Genomic DNA, 19,497 nt, shown 5'->3' with positions numbered 1-19,497 from the left:
ACAATTCCATATAAAATGACTATGTAAGGTACATGAAATGAAACCTACATTTGTTCTTCAACTAGCAAGCAATACACTTCACAGAGTGTATACAATCCATGCATCTTGGCCTTTCATGCCACACAGACATGTCAATGTCGTACAAATTAATGTTGGGGGAAAAAGGTTTTCCAAAAGCAAAACTACAAAGAATGTGTACATCAATACTGTGAAATATGCTTGCTCTTGTTTTTTGGCCTTGTGGCTGGCATCCAAGCGCAACTAATTCCATATAACAATGCAATGCCATTAACAGGAGAAGTGATAGTAACACATTAAAGATGACAATATAATGCATAAAATCATTTTATTGAAAAAATAAAACTTAAAAAGTAAAAATATGATGAGCTGTTGAATCCTTAAATATTTTTTAACCTTTTAGTATCGGTGTTGCATGACTACTGACTAGTGTTATGCAAATGAACAACACGAGGCAATCTATAAAATTAAACCGTACAAAATAGGAAAATGATTCTTTGACCGATTTCTCTAACCTATTTCTATAGTCGAAGAGTTTCTATCCTTTTGATATAGTGAATATGACCCACACTTGAGCTTATCTATTACATTAAGTAAATAAAAACTCCATTGGTTACATTCTTCGACGATACAAATAGGCATAAATAGCATCACTCTACACAATAATGCATACCCAGAAGATTATATCATTCAAGTAATGTGAAATGACATATGCACGTGGAGATTGCCTATTACAAATATATAAATGCATGGACTCATAAGGTTAAGTGGCCATGGCACTATTTGGAACTCAGAAGCATATGGTGTCACAATGTTAGTTAAAGTCATCTATTCCTTTGTAAAGAGTTCTTTTCTTCTTCTTCTTCTTCTTCTTCTTTTCTTCAAGTTCCTTTCTACTTTCTAGTTAACAATAGGGTCATGTAATTATTTGTTTAGGGTGACCTATGTATAGTAGGTTCTAGGTCAATCTCAGAATTAAACTAATACAATATGTAGTATTTGCTTTGGAAGATGGTGAAGTTTACATCCTTGTCAAATACTCTAAACACCAAGACCTTTTCAATGGCCCGCCACTAGTAGTCTACTTTTTGGAATAATTTAACTATGAACTCTTTTTCCAAGTAGCTTTGAGGGAGTTCCGTGTTTCTTAATTAAAAAAAATTGATACTTGCAAAGTAAGTTATATAATACTCACTTTCTCTCACAGCTTAATAAATAAATAATATATAACAAACAAGAATTTATTTTAAAATATATGGATAATACATGAGTGTAAATTATGAGACAACAAAGATCTGCAACAGTCATTCAAAAGAGCACATTCAAACTGAAGTATATTCCATATGCAGAGAAGAAAGCCTTGGATTCATCTAATATTGTTGAACAAAGAAATCAACACAAAAGTAAATCCCAGAAGACCATAGTTGGAAGAACAATGCTACTATAACCGATAATTCAAGCCTAAAACATCAGCCAAAAACTTTTTATGCACTTAGATATGTTACAAGTGGGAATTATCCCACTTGAAACATATCTAACAGCAAATAAGTCTTCGGCTTAGGCGCGCCAGAATGATCGATTCAAATATCATTTTTCTAATTGGAAATTAAAAGCCTATGTGAAGTTTCTTTGCATTTTCATCCTACCAAAGAAGAAACCAAAACCTTTTGAATCTCTCTTTCACAGCAAGCCGGCCTGTTAGAGAAAACAAGAAGGAACCAAGTTTGGTTCCTCAATCCTATCTAAGCCACTGCCTTTCCACTACTAAACTCAACAGCTGAAGCATCACAAGTTAAAATTAGAGGAACTTACCTCTCAGTAGCTCAGTTCCTTTAGAAGCTGCAAAAAACTGAAATATTCAACTAGCTCATAATCATCACCATTCTTCATCCTCCATGGGAGGAAGCTCATTGAGATCAAACCCTAAAATTTTACGAACTGTCTGACCGCCTTCCCCTGACGAAGCTGCTAGGCTCGATGGAGCTTCAACCGGACTACTGCTCAATCGACAGTACCTCTTGTGACCCCCAAGAGCCTGACCTGTAAGGAAAGATCTGTTACAAATCTCACATTGGTGTGTGTTCTCCACAAGCTCTCCGTCCACTCGTGAGGCGGGATTGTGATGGTGTTTATCCTCAGCAGCTGCAGATGAAAAGTTCTTGTCTCTCTTGTGGTAGGACATGTGACCACCTAATGCTTGTTTGGTAGAATAGACCCTATCACAATTGCTGCATTGGTACTTATTGGGAGTACTCCTTATCACAATTGGCTTATTACTCTTGATCTTCTTGCTACTAATCATCACTGACCTAGGACTAGTTCTCTCACATTTGTAATTCATGAGCTGTCCTTCGCAAAAGTCTTCAGTGTCTTTGATATCAGACTCATCATCTGTACAATTCATGTAATCTTCAACTTCTCTGTTCCAATCTTTTGCATCAACCCATTCACAATTCTGAGTCTCCAACATAGCCTTTCCTTTGCCTTTATCCATATATTTAGGTGCCACACCAATGTGTCCACCATTACTATTGAACCCTCTTTCTTCAATTCTCAGCTTCTTCACAGGATAATCCCTTCTGTTTCCAACAGGCGACGCCTCAATTCTTCGTTTATTCGATTCAGAAACCCAGTTCTTGTCCTCAATTTCAGCCTCATTTGTCAGAGCATTGCAGTTTGCAACCTCATATTCCTCAATTTTATCATTATGGACGAGGTCAGAGTCAAAAGAATTATCATGAGCTAGCCTAAGGAGTTCATCCACCGCGTCACAGAATCGCTTCTTCTCCACCTCCACCTCCACCTCCTCTGAGCTCGAATTATCCCATGTGTCGGCCACGACTCTCGGAGTTCGCCTGCCTGTCACCGGCCACATTGGTAATGACTCCATCAAATCAATCACTGGGTTGTCCACAGTTGCACCATCTGAATCAATGTGATCATCAAATTTCCGAGGCACGGATTCAGATACAGAGGAAGATGGACTGTTCTTACCCGCCATAGGCGACTCAATTCCCCTCCGTTCCTTCTCAGGATGGCACCTCATGTGCCCAAACAAGGCCTTCGACGACGAAAATTTCTTTCTGCAAATCAAACAAACAGTTGGGTTTCCATTTCCCTCCGAGCTCTCATTGGTGACTTCATTAGAATCTCTTTTCCTGGAAGAATCGATGGCCCATTGTAGATTTTGTTTCTTCAACTTATTGGGTTTTTTATTATGGATTTTGAGCTGCTTGAGAAGTTGTTCTTTGTTGTGATCCTGAAAGTGAACTTTAACGTGACCTCCGAGAGCTTTACCAGAGCTAAACTCTTTTTTGCACACAGTGCAGACCTTACTCTGAGAGTTCTTCCCTTGAGGTCTAATCGGATCTTCTTCAACCGCCTTTTCCACATTCCGAATCTTCAACTTTATCGTCAGCTTCCGGTCACCGGAAACTGGAGTTTCCCGCACAGGCAATTTCTCATCGTCTTTTTTGATTGATTGATACGGATTTTCTAAATCATCACTCATTGTAGAATCAATTAAACACGATAACAAAAATTATGCTGATATATATATATATATATATGTATGTATCTCTACCTCTATATAGTGATATTTGTGACGAACTGTAAGATAGCAAATCAAAAAAAGATCTCCATATCTTCAGGGTAGAGAAAGAGAGTAAAGATTAATTTTACTGACCCAATAAAAAAAGAACTACTCGAACCAACAACAGGTCGGTTTCTTAGCTGACAAGGAAAGAAAGAAGAAAAATCTACTGCAAAACAGAGATTGATAGAGAGAGAAAGAGAGAGGCAAGAACAAGGAAATACCCAAATCAAAAAATCAGCTCAACAATGACCATATAATGAATGCATCAATATGTATATAAATCCAATCTAGATGAGCGATGGGATCAAGAAACGAAGCTTGCAAAAAAAAAAATCCCAGATGAGAGAAAACTCTGAATTTTGAAGAAGTCTTGGAAAGGAAGCTAGAGATGAGATGAGAAGAGAAGGGTCAGTGTAATTAAGTGGTGTGTGTGGGAATTGACTGTCAAAGTTCTTCGTTTCGTTCCCCTTTGCCTCTTATTCCGGTTCTCTCTCTCTCTCTCTCTCTCTCTCTCTACGACTTCCCAAGTCCAAGACAGAAGATTACAGTAAGTAGGAAAAAATAATAATAATAAGGAAAATATTCTATTTTCTTTTTCTTTATAAGTGAATTAATATTTTCCTTAAATGTTAAATGTTCGTGCCTTGCTGTAGTGCAATTGATACGCAATGAATTGGGTTTTTATATAGTGTGGACCCACTAAGCAGATAGGTCTCACTTGTCTAAAATCTCTAATGTAATTGAATATATTAAGATCTTTTACGGAGTAATATATTTCCCTAAAATAGTTTTTTTTTTTTTTTTTTTCTTTTTAATTCTAATCCTCACACTAACTGATTTATATATATATATATATATAGTTTATCAGAAAGGTAACATGACAAATGGAAACTCTTGGACTTTTAATAAATCAGGTCAGGTCTTATCTCTATCCAATTTCAAGGTCATGACTATTCTCATTCTCATCCCTTATCTTTGACCAACACTAATGTAAATTTTAATGCACGGGTTGTCTAGAAGACAATCTGTTTGGAGAGGAAGGAGGTGGGTGAGGGAGGAAAAACCGTCGGCTGAATTATCCTTCTTTCCGCTTGGCAGAGGAGGAGGACAAAGAAAAGGAAATGAAGAGAAAGAAAGCTATATATATATATATATATAGATATAACCCTTTTTGTAAAAATACTTTCTTTTCCTGAGTTTACACTAATGCCCCTCTGGGATGTAAAATATACATATACATCCTCCATTACTTTTACGTTTTATTCCTTTAAAATTCTCATCCTTTGTGTCAAACAAAACAAATTGGTGAGACCCACCTAATGAACTCATTAGTGTGAAACATGCCATAGGTTACGCGTTGCGCATTGATTTTCCAAAACACAAAAATCAATTACCTTAATAAAATTGTCAGTAAATATATATTATACTTGTTAGCGTTTTGAACTTCCTAGATAATGAATTGGGTTGCGTTTATGATGATATATATCGATTGGACCTCACAAGACTTATTTTAAGAAATATATATATATATATACGTATATTAATTAGTAATGGGGGTTTAGAGTTTATGAGTTCTAAACTCTTTTCCCATTCCTAACAAGACTTTTTTTCACGTTTACAAAAATGGGCTTTAGAGGTAAAGGGGGATTAACGCGTGTGTTGATTTCTAAAGTAGTGTCACTTCGTTACAAAAGGGTTACAAGGATACTTGTCCAGATGAAAAGTGAAATGCATAAATAACTTGTCCAGATGAAAAGTGAAATGCATAAATATGCAATCATATTCAATAGCTTAAACGTTTGAGTAAATGAATAAATATCTACTACTAACCGTTAGTATCAGAACTAAACTCAATCCTTGATCTGGTGTCACACCAAATATTCGGCTCGGAAGACTCCGAGTGAGTCCACCCGAGTATGCAGGGCAATTCAACCGCAATAAGAGCGTTTCAAATTCGAAAAAATATTACAAAAAATGTTTGTCCAACATAGAATTCGAATGAAAAGTAAAATAGATATAAATGAATGAGTATGTAACTTTACCCGTTACGCACTTCTACTTCACTTAACCCTAAAGTTGCATGTGACCAATTCCTTCATTGCTTAAATAACATTTGCTGATGTAATTTCCTCGCAACTATATAATAATTTCACTAAGATGTCTTGGAAGAGATTTTAGTTGTCACATTTTTATTTTCTTTTTGCTAAGTCGTTCAAACTTCATTACCTCTTCTTATTCTCATAATATCAATTTATAGACTTCTCTGGCCAGTCAAGAACAGTAATATAAGGAAAGAAATAACTAACAAAAACAAGCTCTTCAGAAAGTCCACTTTATTCCATGATTTCTCTCACACGGTAAATTTAAACTAGTTTGACTTAACCCATCAGAGGGGGGTAAAGATCATACCATATTGAATATGTTGTACAGCTACATTTTTTTTAACCAGAAGTTCTTGTTGAAAATATAGGCCAAATGGCGAAATATAATGACTTACACTGTACTTGAAAATTGAATAAAATTGAGAAGAAAAAGCATTTTTAGCCTCTAAATTCTTATATCATCTAGCCTATTACAATGTGAAATACAAGGAAGCTGTGTTGAGGGGGGGCATTCAGTTAAGCATATCAAATTGACATTCTTGCTTGTATCTCATGAAGAAAAAAGAATGAAAAAAACTGACGAGGAAAAAGTAACAGAAAAGGTCATACTGGTTTCTTTTCTTGTTCAATCCCCTCCTCTCACAACCAAACAGGCCTTAAAGTAACTTCAGAAACAGGACTGAGGTGTTACTTAAGCATGTGAGTTGTGACTTTATCCTAGCACCTGAGAAGGAACTTGTGAGATACCATTGCCACCTACAGAAATTCATGCAACAACCAATACAGAAATCAGTGAAAGAAAGTCATTTTAGTTCACTCTTTTATGTACCTTCCATAGTCTCCCAGAACAGAGCAGTCTCTGGCGGAACACTGAACTAGAAGAAAGAAACATCTGGTTTGATACAACAGGAGGGCTGCAGGTGCCCTGATTCTATTTGCTAATGTGCATCAGCAATCCCAAATTGTGATACATGATAGTCGCTACAATTTTACACGAATTCCCTCTCTTCACCTCCCACAAATTCAAAGTTTGTGGGGGCAAGTTCTATAAAGGAAGAAGATAAATATGAAGACGAAAAATGAAAAACGAAAACCACAACAACAGCAACAACATTGACAACAACATAGCAGATGACAAGGGAACAGTGGGGAGATGGAGGATGTCCTGAAGCATGGTAGCTTAAATAGCCTAAGAGTCGGAGTTTATTGAGCTTCAGCTGTATTAATGGAAGATCCGTACTCCATCATCTCGGTTCTGTATCTCTCCTTGTCTGTAGACCCTTTGTCCTGATAAACCTGCAATGCAGCATCATGAGGAATTAATGGCTGGCAATAAAGATTTGAGGTCCTACATAAAAATTATCAAACTACTCGAAAAAGTTCTATACTGTGTCCTTTGTAAAGGAGTAACCATCGGTACAATTATATTTTACTTTTTGTTAATGACAATATTTATCAACAAATAAAGCCAACTCTTCCAGAAAGAGCACCATTCAAGTTCGCTAAATTCAAATTCCTATTTTGTTGAATGAGTAATACTGATACCACATATTCTAACCAGTAAATGAACCATTTTGTTTTACTTGGTTGTATTTTCAAGCCTATTATTAGCACACTAGCATTTGCAATTGAAGGAAAAACAAAGAAATTGAAGTTTGTAATCTAAATCAAAATTTCCAATTTTCACAGTATGCACCCCTGTTACCTAATTTTTTTTCATCAATATGCAAAAAGGATGCACTACAATGGTACCAAAGAAAGGTGGCACAGCCACATTTACAGGAAGTAGACAAATGACTCTCGTAATATTTTCCTTTAAACATATTAATTAAATTAGTAGATTATCATAAATATTAAAATCATATCAAGTATATTTACTTGTTGAAGGGATGAAATCTACGGTAATAAAGTAGGCCTGACAATTGTAATGAATTCTAAGAACAAAAACAGCATGAAAGGATGAAAGCCATAAAATAAGTTTGCAATACCTGTCTTTCAGCCTCTGTGAGTCTGCTCCACAGTACTCCAATTTTCTTGGTGATGGCTTTTTCTTGCCCATGGTACAGAGGCTTTAGCCTGGTATATTGCTCAGAAAAGAAGAAATTATAACCACTTCTGTTTGGCTTGGGCCGAGCCAGATCCCGTGATGCCTGCTGGTACCTCTTCCGGTTCCGGTGAGGAGATGCACCAGATGTATCAGAACCCTGGGACATGTTTACTTCTGTAGGAGTATGGTATAGGACACCTTTCAGCTTCTCGGACCCCATATGAACAGTAATTAGATATCCATTGTCGAATTTTGCATCAATGGTTCCAGTCACCAAAGTGCCAGGTTCCATGTCAGGACTCTCTGTATATCACATGGAAAAACAAATTTGTTACTGCAACTATACATGGTATGCCAACATTGTACGCACATTTTCTGTTACCAAACTGCCTTTTTAACATGCCATGTACAGTGATGTACCACTTTTCGTAGACAAATGTGCCACTTCTAGTATGCTAATTTACCAGTTTTAGACATTTTAGTATGCTGATGCACCAGTTTTAGTACACTTGGAGGACAGTATGTCCATGGAAAAATGAGACAGTGATTTCTTAATTTGGGTCCAACTCCACTAACATGCAATTTTATTTAAAGCGGGTATCATTTTAGGTGAAATAATTTAACGAGTTCCTATATGGTAAAGTCATGATGCCAAAACGAGGTGGAAACCTACACAGACCTGGAAATTCATTTGTGGCAGTGTCATCATGTAGACCTGCTGATCCATTGACTGGTATCCTGCTTACAGGATCTGAAGAACAAAACAAAAGAAATATGTATATTTCTAGTTTACAAGAAAACTAAAACACCACGTACAATAAGGGTCCTTTTTGAAGTACCTGAAATTGAGATAGAAGCGACATCTTTCCGGAAGAAATAAACCTGCTCAAAGTGATAAAGCAACGATAGATAGTACTTCCTTAAGACAAATGATGCACTAGTTATTGTTGATGGGAAATTGAAGACCCCAATCACTTCTTTCCATTTGCGATCTCTAATAACCTGCAACAAGTTCAGTTATGAAGGTCATACAACTTGGCAAACATGCTAACGCACTATATTGCAGACATCAATAACAATTCAAAAACGCAGTGAAACAAGCATACATCAAAGGAAAGGGGCAAACTTGTTTTTTGGTTCACATGCTTTCAGCATAAACACGTGCCTTGCACCTAAAGAGTGAAAGACATTCATATTCTGTAGAAAATCGAACTAGAAAGTTTCAATACAATTAACAACTTGATTTTTTATGACGATTGATGCTATGGTTTCTTATTTGTACGCCTGGTAATATCTAGAAGCAATTATTATTACAAGTCAGTGGTGTTATGCCTTTGCCACGACAATCCTACCCGTGTCAAACATGACGTAGTAAGGGTAATGGGAACAGGGATATGCACACGACACTCACACCCATGCCCTCAATTTTAGATGGTCTTTGTTATATCAGTAACCCATGCAGATCTCTAAAACGGTCATTAAACTTAAGAATCATTTAAAATGATTAAAACTAGTATTTCCGCGTACAACCAAAGAACATGGTTGTGTCTCTGCTTCACCATGTTCAGAGTTTATTATTGTCTCAGATTTAAAAGTCTCTTTGTTGGCGCAAACAAGGGATTCACTTCTTTCAGTGCAACCTGTAGTTCTACTCTTCTCATAAATCATACGATAGAACACAAAGCCGCTACCGGCCACGAATCATAATAGCAATAGAAGCCAACCGGCCCAATCCACGTGTAAGAGCCATTATGGCCCACTACTGCTATGTAACAGCAGCAAAAGCCTCTGACAGCTTCCTATCAGGACATAAATTTGAGAACTACACTAGTTTTATAATTCATAGGGGGGTAAGGAAAGGTATTGAGGTCTTAATAGAAGGGTTTTCAACTTCTTTTTAAAACACATATCTAACATTCTAACTTAGATCTAGTGAACTTAACATGACCAAGTGCTAAGTTCAAATCTTATAATCAAGGTTCTAATGAATCAAGCATCAAATAAATTCAAGGTATGAGTCTTCATTTCCCAACTTATTGGTGAAAAAGAAGAATACATTAAAAGGAGTCTTTAGTTACGCACTTCTTTCCATCTTGATTGCTTTATTGATGTTAAATTATTCATTTCCAAGATAAATTTCCTCCTTCCCTATTCCGCTCAATCATAGCCACCATCAGTCCCTTCCACCAAGTGTCCACTCAGCCTCTCCTTACCTCTGCCCACCACCACCATTTCCTTCTCTCCATCACCATCAAACCATCGTCTCCCTTTCAATTTTTAGTGCACCAGAAGTTCCCTTCTTTTGGCAGAATATCATATTTAATAGAATTGGAAATTTTTAATCTTGTCAATTTGTGCAACGGGTGTTGATGATCTAAAGAACGAACCATTTACTCATTCATTTCAATTTTCTTCATCCTTGTAGGTTTACTGTTTGCTCGTGCTTTGGAAATTTGGCAGATAGCACAACTGACACCCCACCTCTCTAAAACTCCCCATCTTCCATCTCTCTCTCCCCTCTCTCTTCTATTGATCAGCATGTAACATGAAAATATACATATGCTGATATGCATAAGCATAGATTTATGATAAACATATTCATGTCCATCACTGATCTATATATAACTATATATGCATAGATCTATCTTCCACTCCCCTCTCTCCCCCCACCCCAACCAAACTTCTCCTTACCTTTTCTCTCACTATCTTCCCGCCAAATCCGAACACAACCAGCAGACAAAAATCACATATTTAAAAAGAAATTAACTCAACAGAGAGGTTAAAATATTGAATAAAACCTATGAACCCATATTTATTACAGATTTATAAGAAATCTGCCCCTCGATGTCGATAAAAGAAAATGATGAATAAGGGGCCATGGAAATCCATTTCCGCTGGAATTTTAAGCCTTCATTTTTTTTCATCTTTCTTATTCTCCTCTCCTATTTGTCTCAAACCAAACAGCCACTTCTATGAAGAAGTGGCAGAATTTCACCACTCCTTAAAACTTCTCCACCAAAACTTCATTAATTATGCAGAACTGTATTAAATGTAAATTTATCATTGATTATAATTGTAATTTTGAATTTATAATTGATTTAGATCGTGTAAATTTGCAATGAATTCCAAAATAAGAATGAATTGTAAATTTATAACTAATTAATTTTGAAAATTAGATTAAACACGATATAGTTAATATGAATTGCAAATTCAAAATGTCAAGTAATTTTTATAAATTTGCAAATCATATATTTAATAAATATATTATACGAAAAAGTACTTTTGTCTATCCAAGAATCTTGGGAAATTGGTAAAGCTGTTATTTCATATGTTTAAGCAAGGCTACTTATGTCTTTTTATCAACCTGAAGGGTAAGTTTGGCATTTTGCGAAATTTCAACTTGAACGGTCTTAATGAACGAATAACATCAGGGATAACATCTAAAAGTAAACAAAACCAAAAGGAGTGGTGGGCACAATACATTTCACCCTGCGAGTAAGTTCGCTAGACCTCAGGGAGGCACGTGTAATTTTACCTAATAACAGATACTTGATAAACATACCTTTTCAATACCACCTCGGGAAGTAACCTCAACAAAAAGGCGGTGTAGATCTAGAGCCCTTCCTCCTATAGTGGGTACCCTGCAAAATAAATAACGGAAACGTAAATTACATAAATTCTTTTTACTCTTTTGGCGTGCTTCCTCCAGGCATGTTTAGGGAGCTGGGAAGAGTGAGGCACAGCACAGGAACGCAACATAAGATGTTATTAAGATCAAATCATGGCAGTGAGGATATAATAAAACCAATAAGCATGCTATATTATCTCTCGCTTATTGTTCTTTTATCATGTCCACCTCTATACCATAAAAAAGCAAGTTTTTATAAATAACAAACTCAAACCACTTTCCATTATTAACCCGATTAGGGACCTCTTTAATATAACCGTGATTAGATCTTGGTTTCTCTCTCTCTGTCACTTCTCAGATCAAAAATTATCTTGTTACCTGATTCTTAAATCATCAGAGGCTTGCCCCTCTAATAATTTAGTAACCTTTTATGTCATATAAATCTTTCTTAATGGTGAAAGATACAAAATCCATATGTTTCTGCACTTCACTAATAACAATAGATATCTTTTACTCGTTATGCCCCCAAAAAAAATAAAAAAATCACAGAGAAAAAGTAATACAGGTAGAACAAAAAATGTTTAACCACTTTCTCAGGCTGTTGCTGTATCAATAGACATAAAACATCTTAGGAGGCATATTTTAAAACAAAATTCAGGGGCTGTAGTCCTTTTATTTTAAGTCACCTAGAGAAAGTTGATTACCTCTCAATCCATAAGAGGTAAATTATGAAAATGATATACAACATTGAAGATCACAGGTATAAATTGGTAACATTTGTTGAATACTCCCATTAGGGTTAAGAATTAAACATAAGTGAGGACACATTTATGCCTGACATCTAACTGTGAGTGTGATTTAGTGTCATTCAGAAGACACTCTCTTTTTTTATTTTTTATAATTAATATATCATTATAAAGCACTCAAAGGGGAGCACAGCCCAAGAACAAAGGCAAGACATACTCCTTGTGGTTTTGTTGACTTTATGAAAAATAACATGGGGGGAATCCCATTACTTATTCATTAACCAACACATAGCGTGACAGCTTAAAAAACATCACCAGTGTAAAAGTGGATTTGCTGATCAACAACAATAGAACTCGTGAGGAGTGTTGAGTAAGTCTCAATCAGAGGTAAATCAATATAGATAATGCTAGGGTAAAAATCTAGATTCTAGACCTAGGGCTGTACTTTCTCCATTCATATTGGAATGGTTTGCATTGGGACGCTGTCGCTGCAGTTCTTCCTGTTTGGGTTTTCCAAGTAAATGTGGCGTGTGTCATTGCTTTACTTCGATTATTATTGCTTTTATAATATTGTTGTGTCTAATTAAGAAATCAGATTTAATAAACGAACACATGAATAGAAAGGGGTTCAAATTATGAATTGGTATAATTAAATTAAAATTCAAAAATCTGTTATTGACAATTAGGATTCTTTAAGACCTATTCACCCATCTAGGTCTAATTGGGACACAGCATACTCTGATGTATCAGAGTCATGGGCAATGGTCTGATCCTCGTAACAAAGTACTACGGAACATGTGTCAGACAATCATCACATAACAAGGCAAATTGCACATAGGTTGTAACATAACAGCTATGACGAAAAGAAAGAAATAAGATAGCTATAATAAAAATAATAATAACCTAAATTATAGTTTCAAGCAATAAAAAGAAACTTCTCCAAGACTATTTCTTTATTAACTACAACTTAAAGAAGAATAATGCTTACACACCCAAAAAAGTTTTTGATAACAAAAGAATAATATTAATATACAAGGGAAGGAGATCAACCAGAAATAATGAAATGGAAAAAAAGGACTCAAAACACCTAATAATGTATTGATTATTTTCAAACAAATAAGGAGCCAATAACACAGCCCTGAAGTAGATACACTTAGAGAGAGAAAAAGAGAGAGAGAGAGTAAGAATAAGGTCACTGAAGATTTAGAAATCCATTACACCCAAATCCAAGAAGAACTGCTATGTTGCTAAACATGAAAGCAGAGCTGCAGAAAAGTTAAGCACTTTAAATAACCCAATTTGTAAACAAATTCAAAAGGTTAGAGAGAGAGAGAAACAATAACAAACATCTTATGTTTGAATGGAAAGTGAGAAGATAACACAACAGCTTTAGACAAAAAAAAAAAAAAAAAGGATTAAAAATATTACAGCAAATTATCCACACAAAATTACAGCAAACAAGGAAATATTTCTCAGCAAAATCGAGAATACAATATAAACCAGATAAAATCACAAATAACTAGAGAACAAAGCCAAAAAATAATAACTGCAATAATTACAAAAAAAAAAAAAAAAAAAAAAAGGGAGCAGAAAGAATATTAAAGACTAATAAAGGAGAGATATAAAACTCAAAACTTAATCTCTTCTCCAATCAATTAATCCGAGAAAAACAGGAGAAAATAAAAAAATAAAATAAAAACTTATCAGGAAAATGTCCCCTGAAAATTTTGCCAATGCATCTAACATGCCGGGCGAATACACCAAACTGAGCGTTCAGTGTCTAGAACTGTCAATTATCTACTGTAAATAATTGATGGACATAATGAAAATAAAATCAATTCATCTAAAAAAAAAAACATCAGGAGATCGTCACAACAAAATTTTACTAATGCATCTAACATGCCGGGAGAATACACCAAAATGAATGTTCAGTGTCCAGAACTGTCATAAAATCAATTCAACTAATCAACATTTTCTATTTTGGGCAAATATAAGGATTAAATATAAATATCAAGATGTTAAATTTGGATTATATTTATTAAAATTAGAAATATTTATTTTCATGAAGCATTTCTAAATGTGGATTTGAAGCAAAGCAATAACTCGAGTCAAATTATTATTATGTGATTAGAGATTCTGCCTTATGAGCACTCTCTAAGTGGAATTTTCTCCCTATTCATTTTCTACTTTACTTAATATTAATTATTTCGGGTGGTTACATGTATCTGAAGGGAATAGTCCTGTCCCAAATGGAATTGGTACACCTTTAGATACTAAAATTATATATTATTGTGATGCAATGCAAGTTGGCATCCCAGTATCAAAACACGGTACATGGCTGGCTGCATCATTAGAGAAGGCTGTTGCCTACTTTCTGGTTTTCTTTTTCTCTTTTTTCACACAAGTAAGATTTCATTAAAAAGGTGCTCAAGAGGGGAGTGCTCCCAAGAGAAAGTTGCCTACTTAGTGTTGGAAAGTTTTCCTTTCCTTTTTCCTTTTATAAGCAAGATTCAATAACTAGTGCCAGAGGGTGCACAATCCGGTTACACAACAAAGTACACAAAAGACAAACCTCTTCCGTGTACACACAAAGTACAAGAGACAAGCTCATCACTCAACCAAGTTAACTCAGGCATGAACCAAGAAAATCTATAAAATGGGTGGCCAAGGGAGTGCAACCCTTTTAACTTTCTACTAAGGTAGCTGTGATAATTGTTTAACCAAAGGGGTTATCAAGAATTTAATCAAGCACCTTTAGGTCCGCACTGGCCATCTTGTGGTATCCATTGTGTTGCTTCTTTTTCAGCCAAATCCTAATTTTGTTTCGCTTCTTCCAGTCATCAAGCCTACTAGAATGTACCAACGCCATTCAAGATTGTCCTGGACTAGAGCCTAGGAGTAACAACATTGATTCAATACTTGCCTTGTTCCCATAAGAACAGGGTCGGCCACATGAATTCTCTTTCTCCATTCTTTTCTATTAGTCGCCATGTCGCCTAATATGTTTAACAATCAAGAAAAGTACATTTAATAATTAAATAGCATTAAAGCAACCTTCAAGATTGAAGTGTAAATTATTTCTTTAAATTATATACAAGAAAGTTACTAACAAAGGCTATTTTATCAAGCACTGCAATATTTATTGAATGTATTAATTACCAGCTTTTATTAACAAAAATCAGGATATCATTCACAGAAATGTATATCTACAAACAACTTTGGAAAAAAAGAAAAAAATAATAAAGGAAGTCCATATCTCAAGCTACTTGGGACGTTATTTGGGCATCAGATGTAGAATTAAATCTAAGTACATCAGAAGAGCAAGGCAATTTTTAATGCGGAAAAGAAACCAATGAGGCAGTAACATTCTTTATGGAAAATGAAATCTTTAGATTAAAGAGAAAAAAAAATCTCGGGACATAAATTTCATGGATTTACTGATAGTAAAAATTAATGGACTCAAGGTCCCATTTTACCAGCTTACATTATTCTAAATATTGAGAACATGCCTATTCAAGTGCAGGGACCTGGGATATTTAGGTAGTACAAAAACATTTCACAAGCATGCCCATTCAAGTGCTGGGACCTGTGATATTGTAGTACAAAGACATTCCACAAAATCAGCTGTGTGTGAAAATGCTGAGGAGGAAACGATTCATCTCATCAGAAGGTGACTTATGGAAATGGATTTAAGAATCTCCATGAATCAAATATTTGTTTTTGGATCCCTATTAGGTATACAATCCACTTTGATGCATCAGCATAACATGATATCATGCTTCAAGGTGATTACCCACTTTGAAACTTAATTTGAAAGTACTTCTAACTTCTTTAAAAAAAACCATTTAGTCGAGAAAATTTGTGTTTTACCAGGAGCGGAATAAAATCAGCAGCCAGGTCCTAAAATTTTACCTTGTGGAACAAGGTGGTGGTGTAAAGTTAAGTCCCCCACACTAATTTTCTTTTTCTTTCTTCCAAAAAGAGAAGTAATTTTTTAAGTTAGTATGAAGAAATTTTATACCACAAACTTTTAGATTTTAAATAATATTTTATGCCATCAAGAAACACCCTTCGAATATGTATGTGCGTATGAAGTATTAGCATTTTTTTTTTTTTTTTTGAACGAGATGAGAAATAAAAAAGTACATAAAATAGAGTTCTTTCTTTATATAAGAAACTCTTTACCCACCTATAAAATACTTAACCATCTATAAAATAGAGTAGCATGCCTCTATCTCTAAAAACCTAGATGGATAAAAAAGTAAAAAAAGGAAGTAGTGGATTCTGATCTAGACCATAAAAAAGTACGTATTAACATTTTTTTGAATTAGAGGAGAAATTAAAAAAAAAGAAAAAAAAAAAAAAAAGAAGAAGAGTAAATAAAACAGAGTTCTTTCTTTATATAAGAAACACTTTACCCACCTATAAAATACTTTACCCATCTATAAAATAGAGGGGTATGCCTCTATCTCTAAACACCTAGATGGATAAAAAATTATGCAGTGGATTCTAATCTAGACTATTAATCAATAGATATATATGTCAATCCATATCAATCAATAACCTTAATTTAATCACTCTTATGATATCTTCCAATTTTAAATAAAATAAAAATGCCACTTCTTATGTGCTCTATGATAGAAAGTATTATAACATTTTATTTAAACAAATATTAAAGATGTTGACAAACAATTAAAATTAGTGTTTAATTTATATTATTTACTTTAGAAGTCTGATATCACTAAAATAATTTTAAGGGTCTAGTGGTCATCTTTAAATATGAAAGTTGAAACCGGTTTTATTTAGAAAATAAAAAGGAGTTTGAAACGGGTACATTTTAAATATGTAGAAATTTGGATGTCCTCTATGGAAAGTTGGAATAGGGTTCATTACGAAGATAAAAACAATTTAAGCAGGAGCCAAAAATATAAAATCTTGACTACAAGACGAGATAAACATGACATATTCCTACTTGTCAAACAATCAAAGACATCGGAAGAAACACCGAAATGCCGAGTGCTTTAACATAACTTCGCTGAAAGAAGTAACTCGACAGGGACGGAGGGGGGGGGGGGGGGGGGGGGGGGGGGGGGGGTGTGGGGTGGGGGTGGGGTAACGAAAAAAATTGGATTTACAGGAAGCAACTCTTGTAAGTGCAAGAGATTTTAGAGTCGGAGATGGCTAATGGATTTCATGGACATCTAATGTACAACAAAACACAACATTTTTGTTGCTTGACCAACCATCAAGAGAAGCAAATACAACGGATACTAACTAAATTAGTGCAACCATAAATCCTAATCTTATTATCTCACTTTCTTAGTTTCCCTCTCTAGCCCTGACACTGCCCTGTAATCACCTTCTCTCACAATCTCACTCTACCAACACCGGCCACAACCCCCTCTACTTTTTCATCATACTCGCTCTTGCTCCAATATGGACACATCGGTGTCTTATAGATAGGTGGAGATAATCATTACTTCAATGGCTTTGATTTAAGCGTCTTCTGATCAAAGATTTTTTTTTTTTCTTCTCAATGTGTATTCTAGAATCTCCAAAGAACTTTCTGCATTTTCTTTCTATAAAATAAAATTTTGCACCGTTGGTTGTTTAGAAAACAAATGACGAGCAAAGTTAAAAATGAAAATTATGAATTTTTTATTTTCTGTTGTGCTCATACAATTTGAAAATCTCACTAAGATAAGCCAAATTCTAATGTTGGGCTCAATTCAGTGGAATTTTTTCTCTGTTTTAAAGAATTTATTGTTGATTTATTTTTCCTTTTCCTACATGTTCTTACAGGCGGAACAAAACCTCCAGAAATTTATTTTCTTTCCCTAGCCCACCTTTTGGTTAGAACGGACGCAGGAAGACGGCTGTCTTCCAATACCATTGCCATTGGTAGAAATGAGTAATGTTACAATTGCTTAAGAATCTTATAAATAAATGGTACTAAAAAATTATTAAGGTAATTCTGAAAATAACCCCAACACTAATATATTCAGCACTTCCATTTCAACTGCTATTATTAAGGACTCTTAAGTAAAAGATATCTTTTTTTTTTTTTTTTTTTTTTTTTGGGTAAGTAGAGTAAGATATCTTTATGATAGCAATAAATTTTTATGCAGGGACTTTTAGGGCTTTTTTTTTTTTTTTTTTTTTTTTTTTTTTTTGATAAAATAAATGGTGAAGATAGTTTTTTTAAAAAAAAACAAATAAAATTTATGAAATGAGTAAGAACCTAATATGACCCCTAATTTCCTTCACTCAACATGACAGTTCAAGATAGTCTCCTTTTGTTGAGCCATTCACTTGTTGATTTCTCAAAAAAAAAAAAAAGGCACTCTTTGTCACCAATGCGATCAAATGGCCTCTCATTGATGGTGCTTTCTATATACACACGTTTACATTCACATGCATTACACACATGCAAACATATATTGCTCATTTACACACATATATATACATATAAATAAACAAACATACAATACCTCTTCAGGGTTCAATGTAAGATATCCAAACGAAATAATACGGGAACAATCGAAAAACAAAACATGTACCCAAAATCATGCCCAATAAGTAAAAATCAACAAAAACCCAATTTCAAAAGCTGAAAAAGTGAACCCAGATAAAGGATTTGGTAAAAATGAAATGGCGCTCACTTGAACTTGGTACCGAATGATCTGTGAAAACCCTTGAGCTTCTCCAAGAAAATCTCTGCGTTTCGAGCAACTTCTTCGAACTGGGCTTCTGGTTTAGGGTAAGACTTGGTGGCGTTCGATTCCCCATTTATGCTCTCACTTTGCAAAGCTTGTAGTGCATACACTGTATCGTTTTCAGTATTGACCTTGGCAGTGGCTGTTGTAGGGTCTTTAGATTGATGGGTCGACATTTTTATCTGGGGTAAAACAAGAGACGATAAGTCTATATCTATATATATATATATATATATATATATATATATTATATATAAGAGTATTTTGGAGAGAGATTACAGTAGATAGATAAACCTGTTCCTTCTTTGCCCAAAAAGAAACGATGAAGTGTGCCTTTAATTTCCTCTGATTTGCTCAAGTTGCTTTCGATGTTCTCAATTTAAAAAAAAAAAGACTGTGAAATAGAGATGAAGGTTAGGATAAGGATTAAGGAAAGGTGTCAATATTTTACTTACTAAACTAAAAGGCGTCAATAGTTTGTTTATTACAAGTGGCTAGGATCTAGGGTGTGAGTGAAGATTGATTGGACGGTTAGGATGGTCCATCGGTTTTCCAATTTTTTTCTTTTTCTTATATATATATATTCACTTAGGTTATAACGCTTTACAAGTCTACGTCCTTCTCCATCCACGTGGGATGAAAATT

The 19,497-nt window shown here is 34.7% G+C and overlaps 2 protein-coding genes across 4 annotated transcripts; both read right to left on the bottom strand.

The window, feature by feature from the left end:
• Positions 1–1,341: 1,341 nt before the first annotated feature.
• LOC132314963 (uncharacterized) lies at positions 1,342–3,720 on the bottom strand. Its single transcript, XM_059813726.1, has one exon. The coding sequence runs from the start codon at positions 3,527–3,529 to the stop codon at positions 1,895–1,897; it is 1,635 nt and encodes a 544-aa protein (XP_059669709.1). The 5' UTR covers positions 3,530–3,720; the 3' UTR covers positions 1,342–1,894.
• A 2,891-nt stretch (positions 3,721–6,611) lies between these two features.
• On the bottom strand, positions 6,612–19,257 carry LOC132312306 (high mobility group B protein 10-like). 3 transcript variants are annotated; one of them, XM_059810624.1, is made up of 7 exons: positions 19,147–19,257; positions 18,799–19,034; positions 11,325–11,403; positions 8,602–8,764; positions 8,442–8,513; positions 7,704–8,065; positions 6,612–7,011 (listed from the first exon to the last, which is right to left on the bottom strand). In XM_059810624.1, the coding sequence occupies exons 2-7, from the start codon at positions 19,026–19,028 to the stop codon at positions 6,919–6,921; spliced, it is 999 nt and encodes a 332-aa protein (XP_059666607.1). In that variant the 5' UTR covers positions 19,029–19,034; positions 19,147–19,257; the 3' UTR covers positions 6,612–6,918. The 3 variants fall into 3 exon arrangements, with proteins under 3 accessions (XP_059666607.1, XP_059666609.1, XP_059666608.1); XM_059810626.1 differs by having other exon boundaries at positions 19,132–19,153; XM_059810625.1 differs by lacking the exon at positions 19,147–19,257 and having other exon boundaries at positions 18,799–19,105.
• Between the last annotated feature and the right edge of the window lie 240 nt (positions 19,258–19,497).

Source organism: Cornus florida, unplaced genomic scaffold, assembly GCF_030987335.1.
Source record: "Cornus florida cultivar Cherokee Brave unplaced genomic scaffold, ASM3098733v1 CherokeeBrave_3.0.0_Hap2_Chr06, whole genome shotgun sequence".
NCBI classification, from domain to species: domain Eukaryota; kingdom Viridiplantae; phylum Streptophyta; class Magnoliopsida; order Cornales; family Cornaceae; genus Cornus; species Cornus florida.
This window is presented reverse-complemented; position numbering and strand designations above follow the sequence as displayed.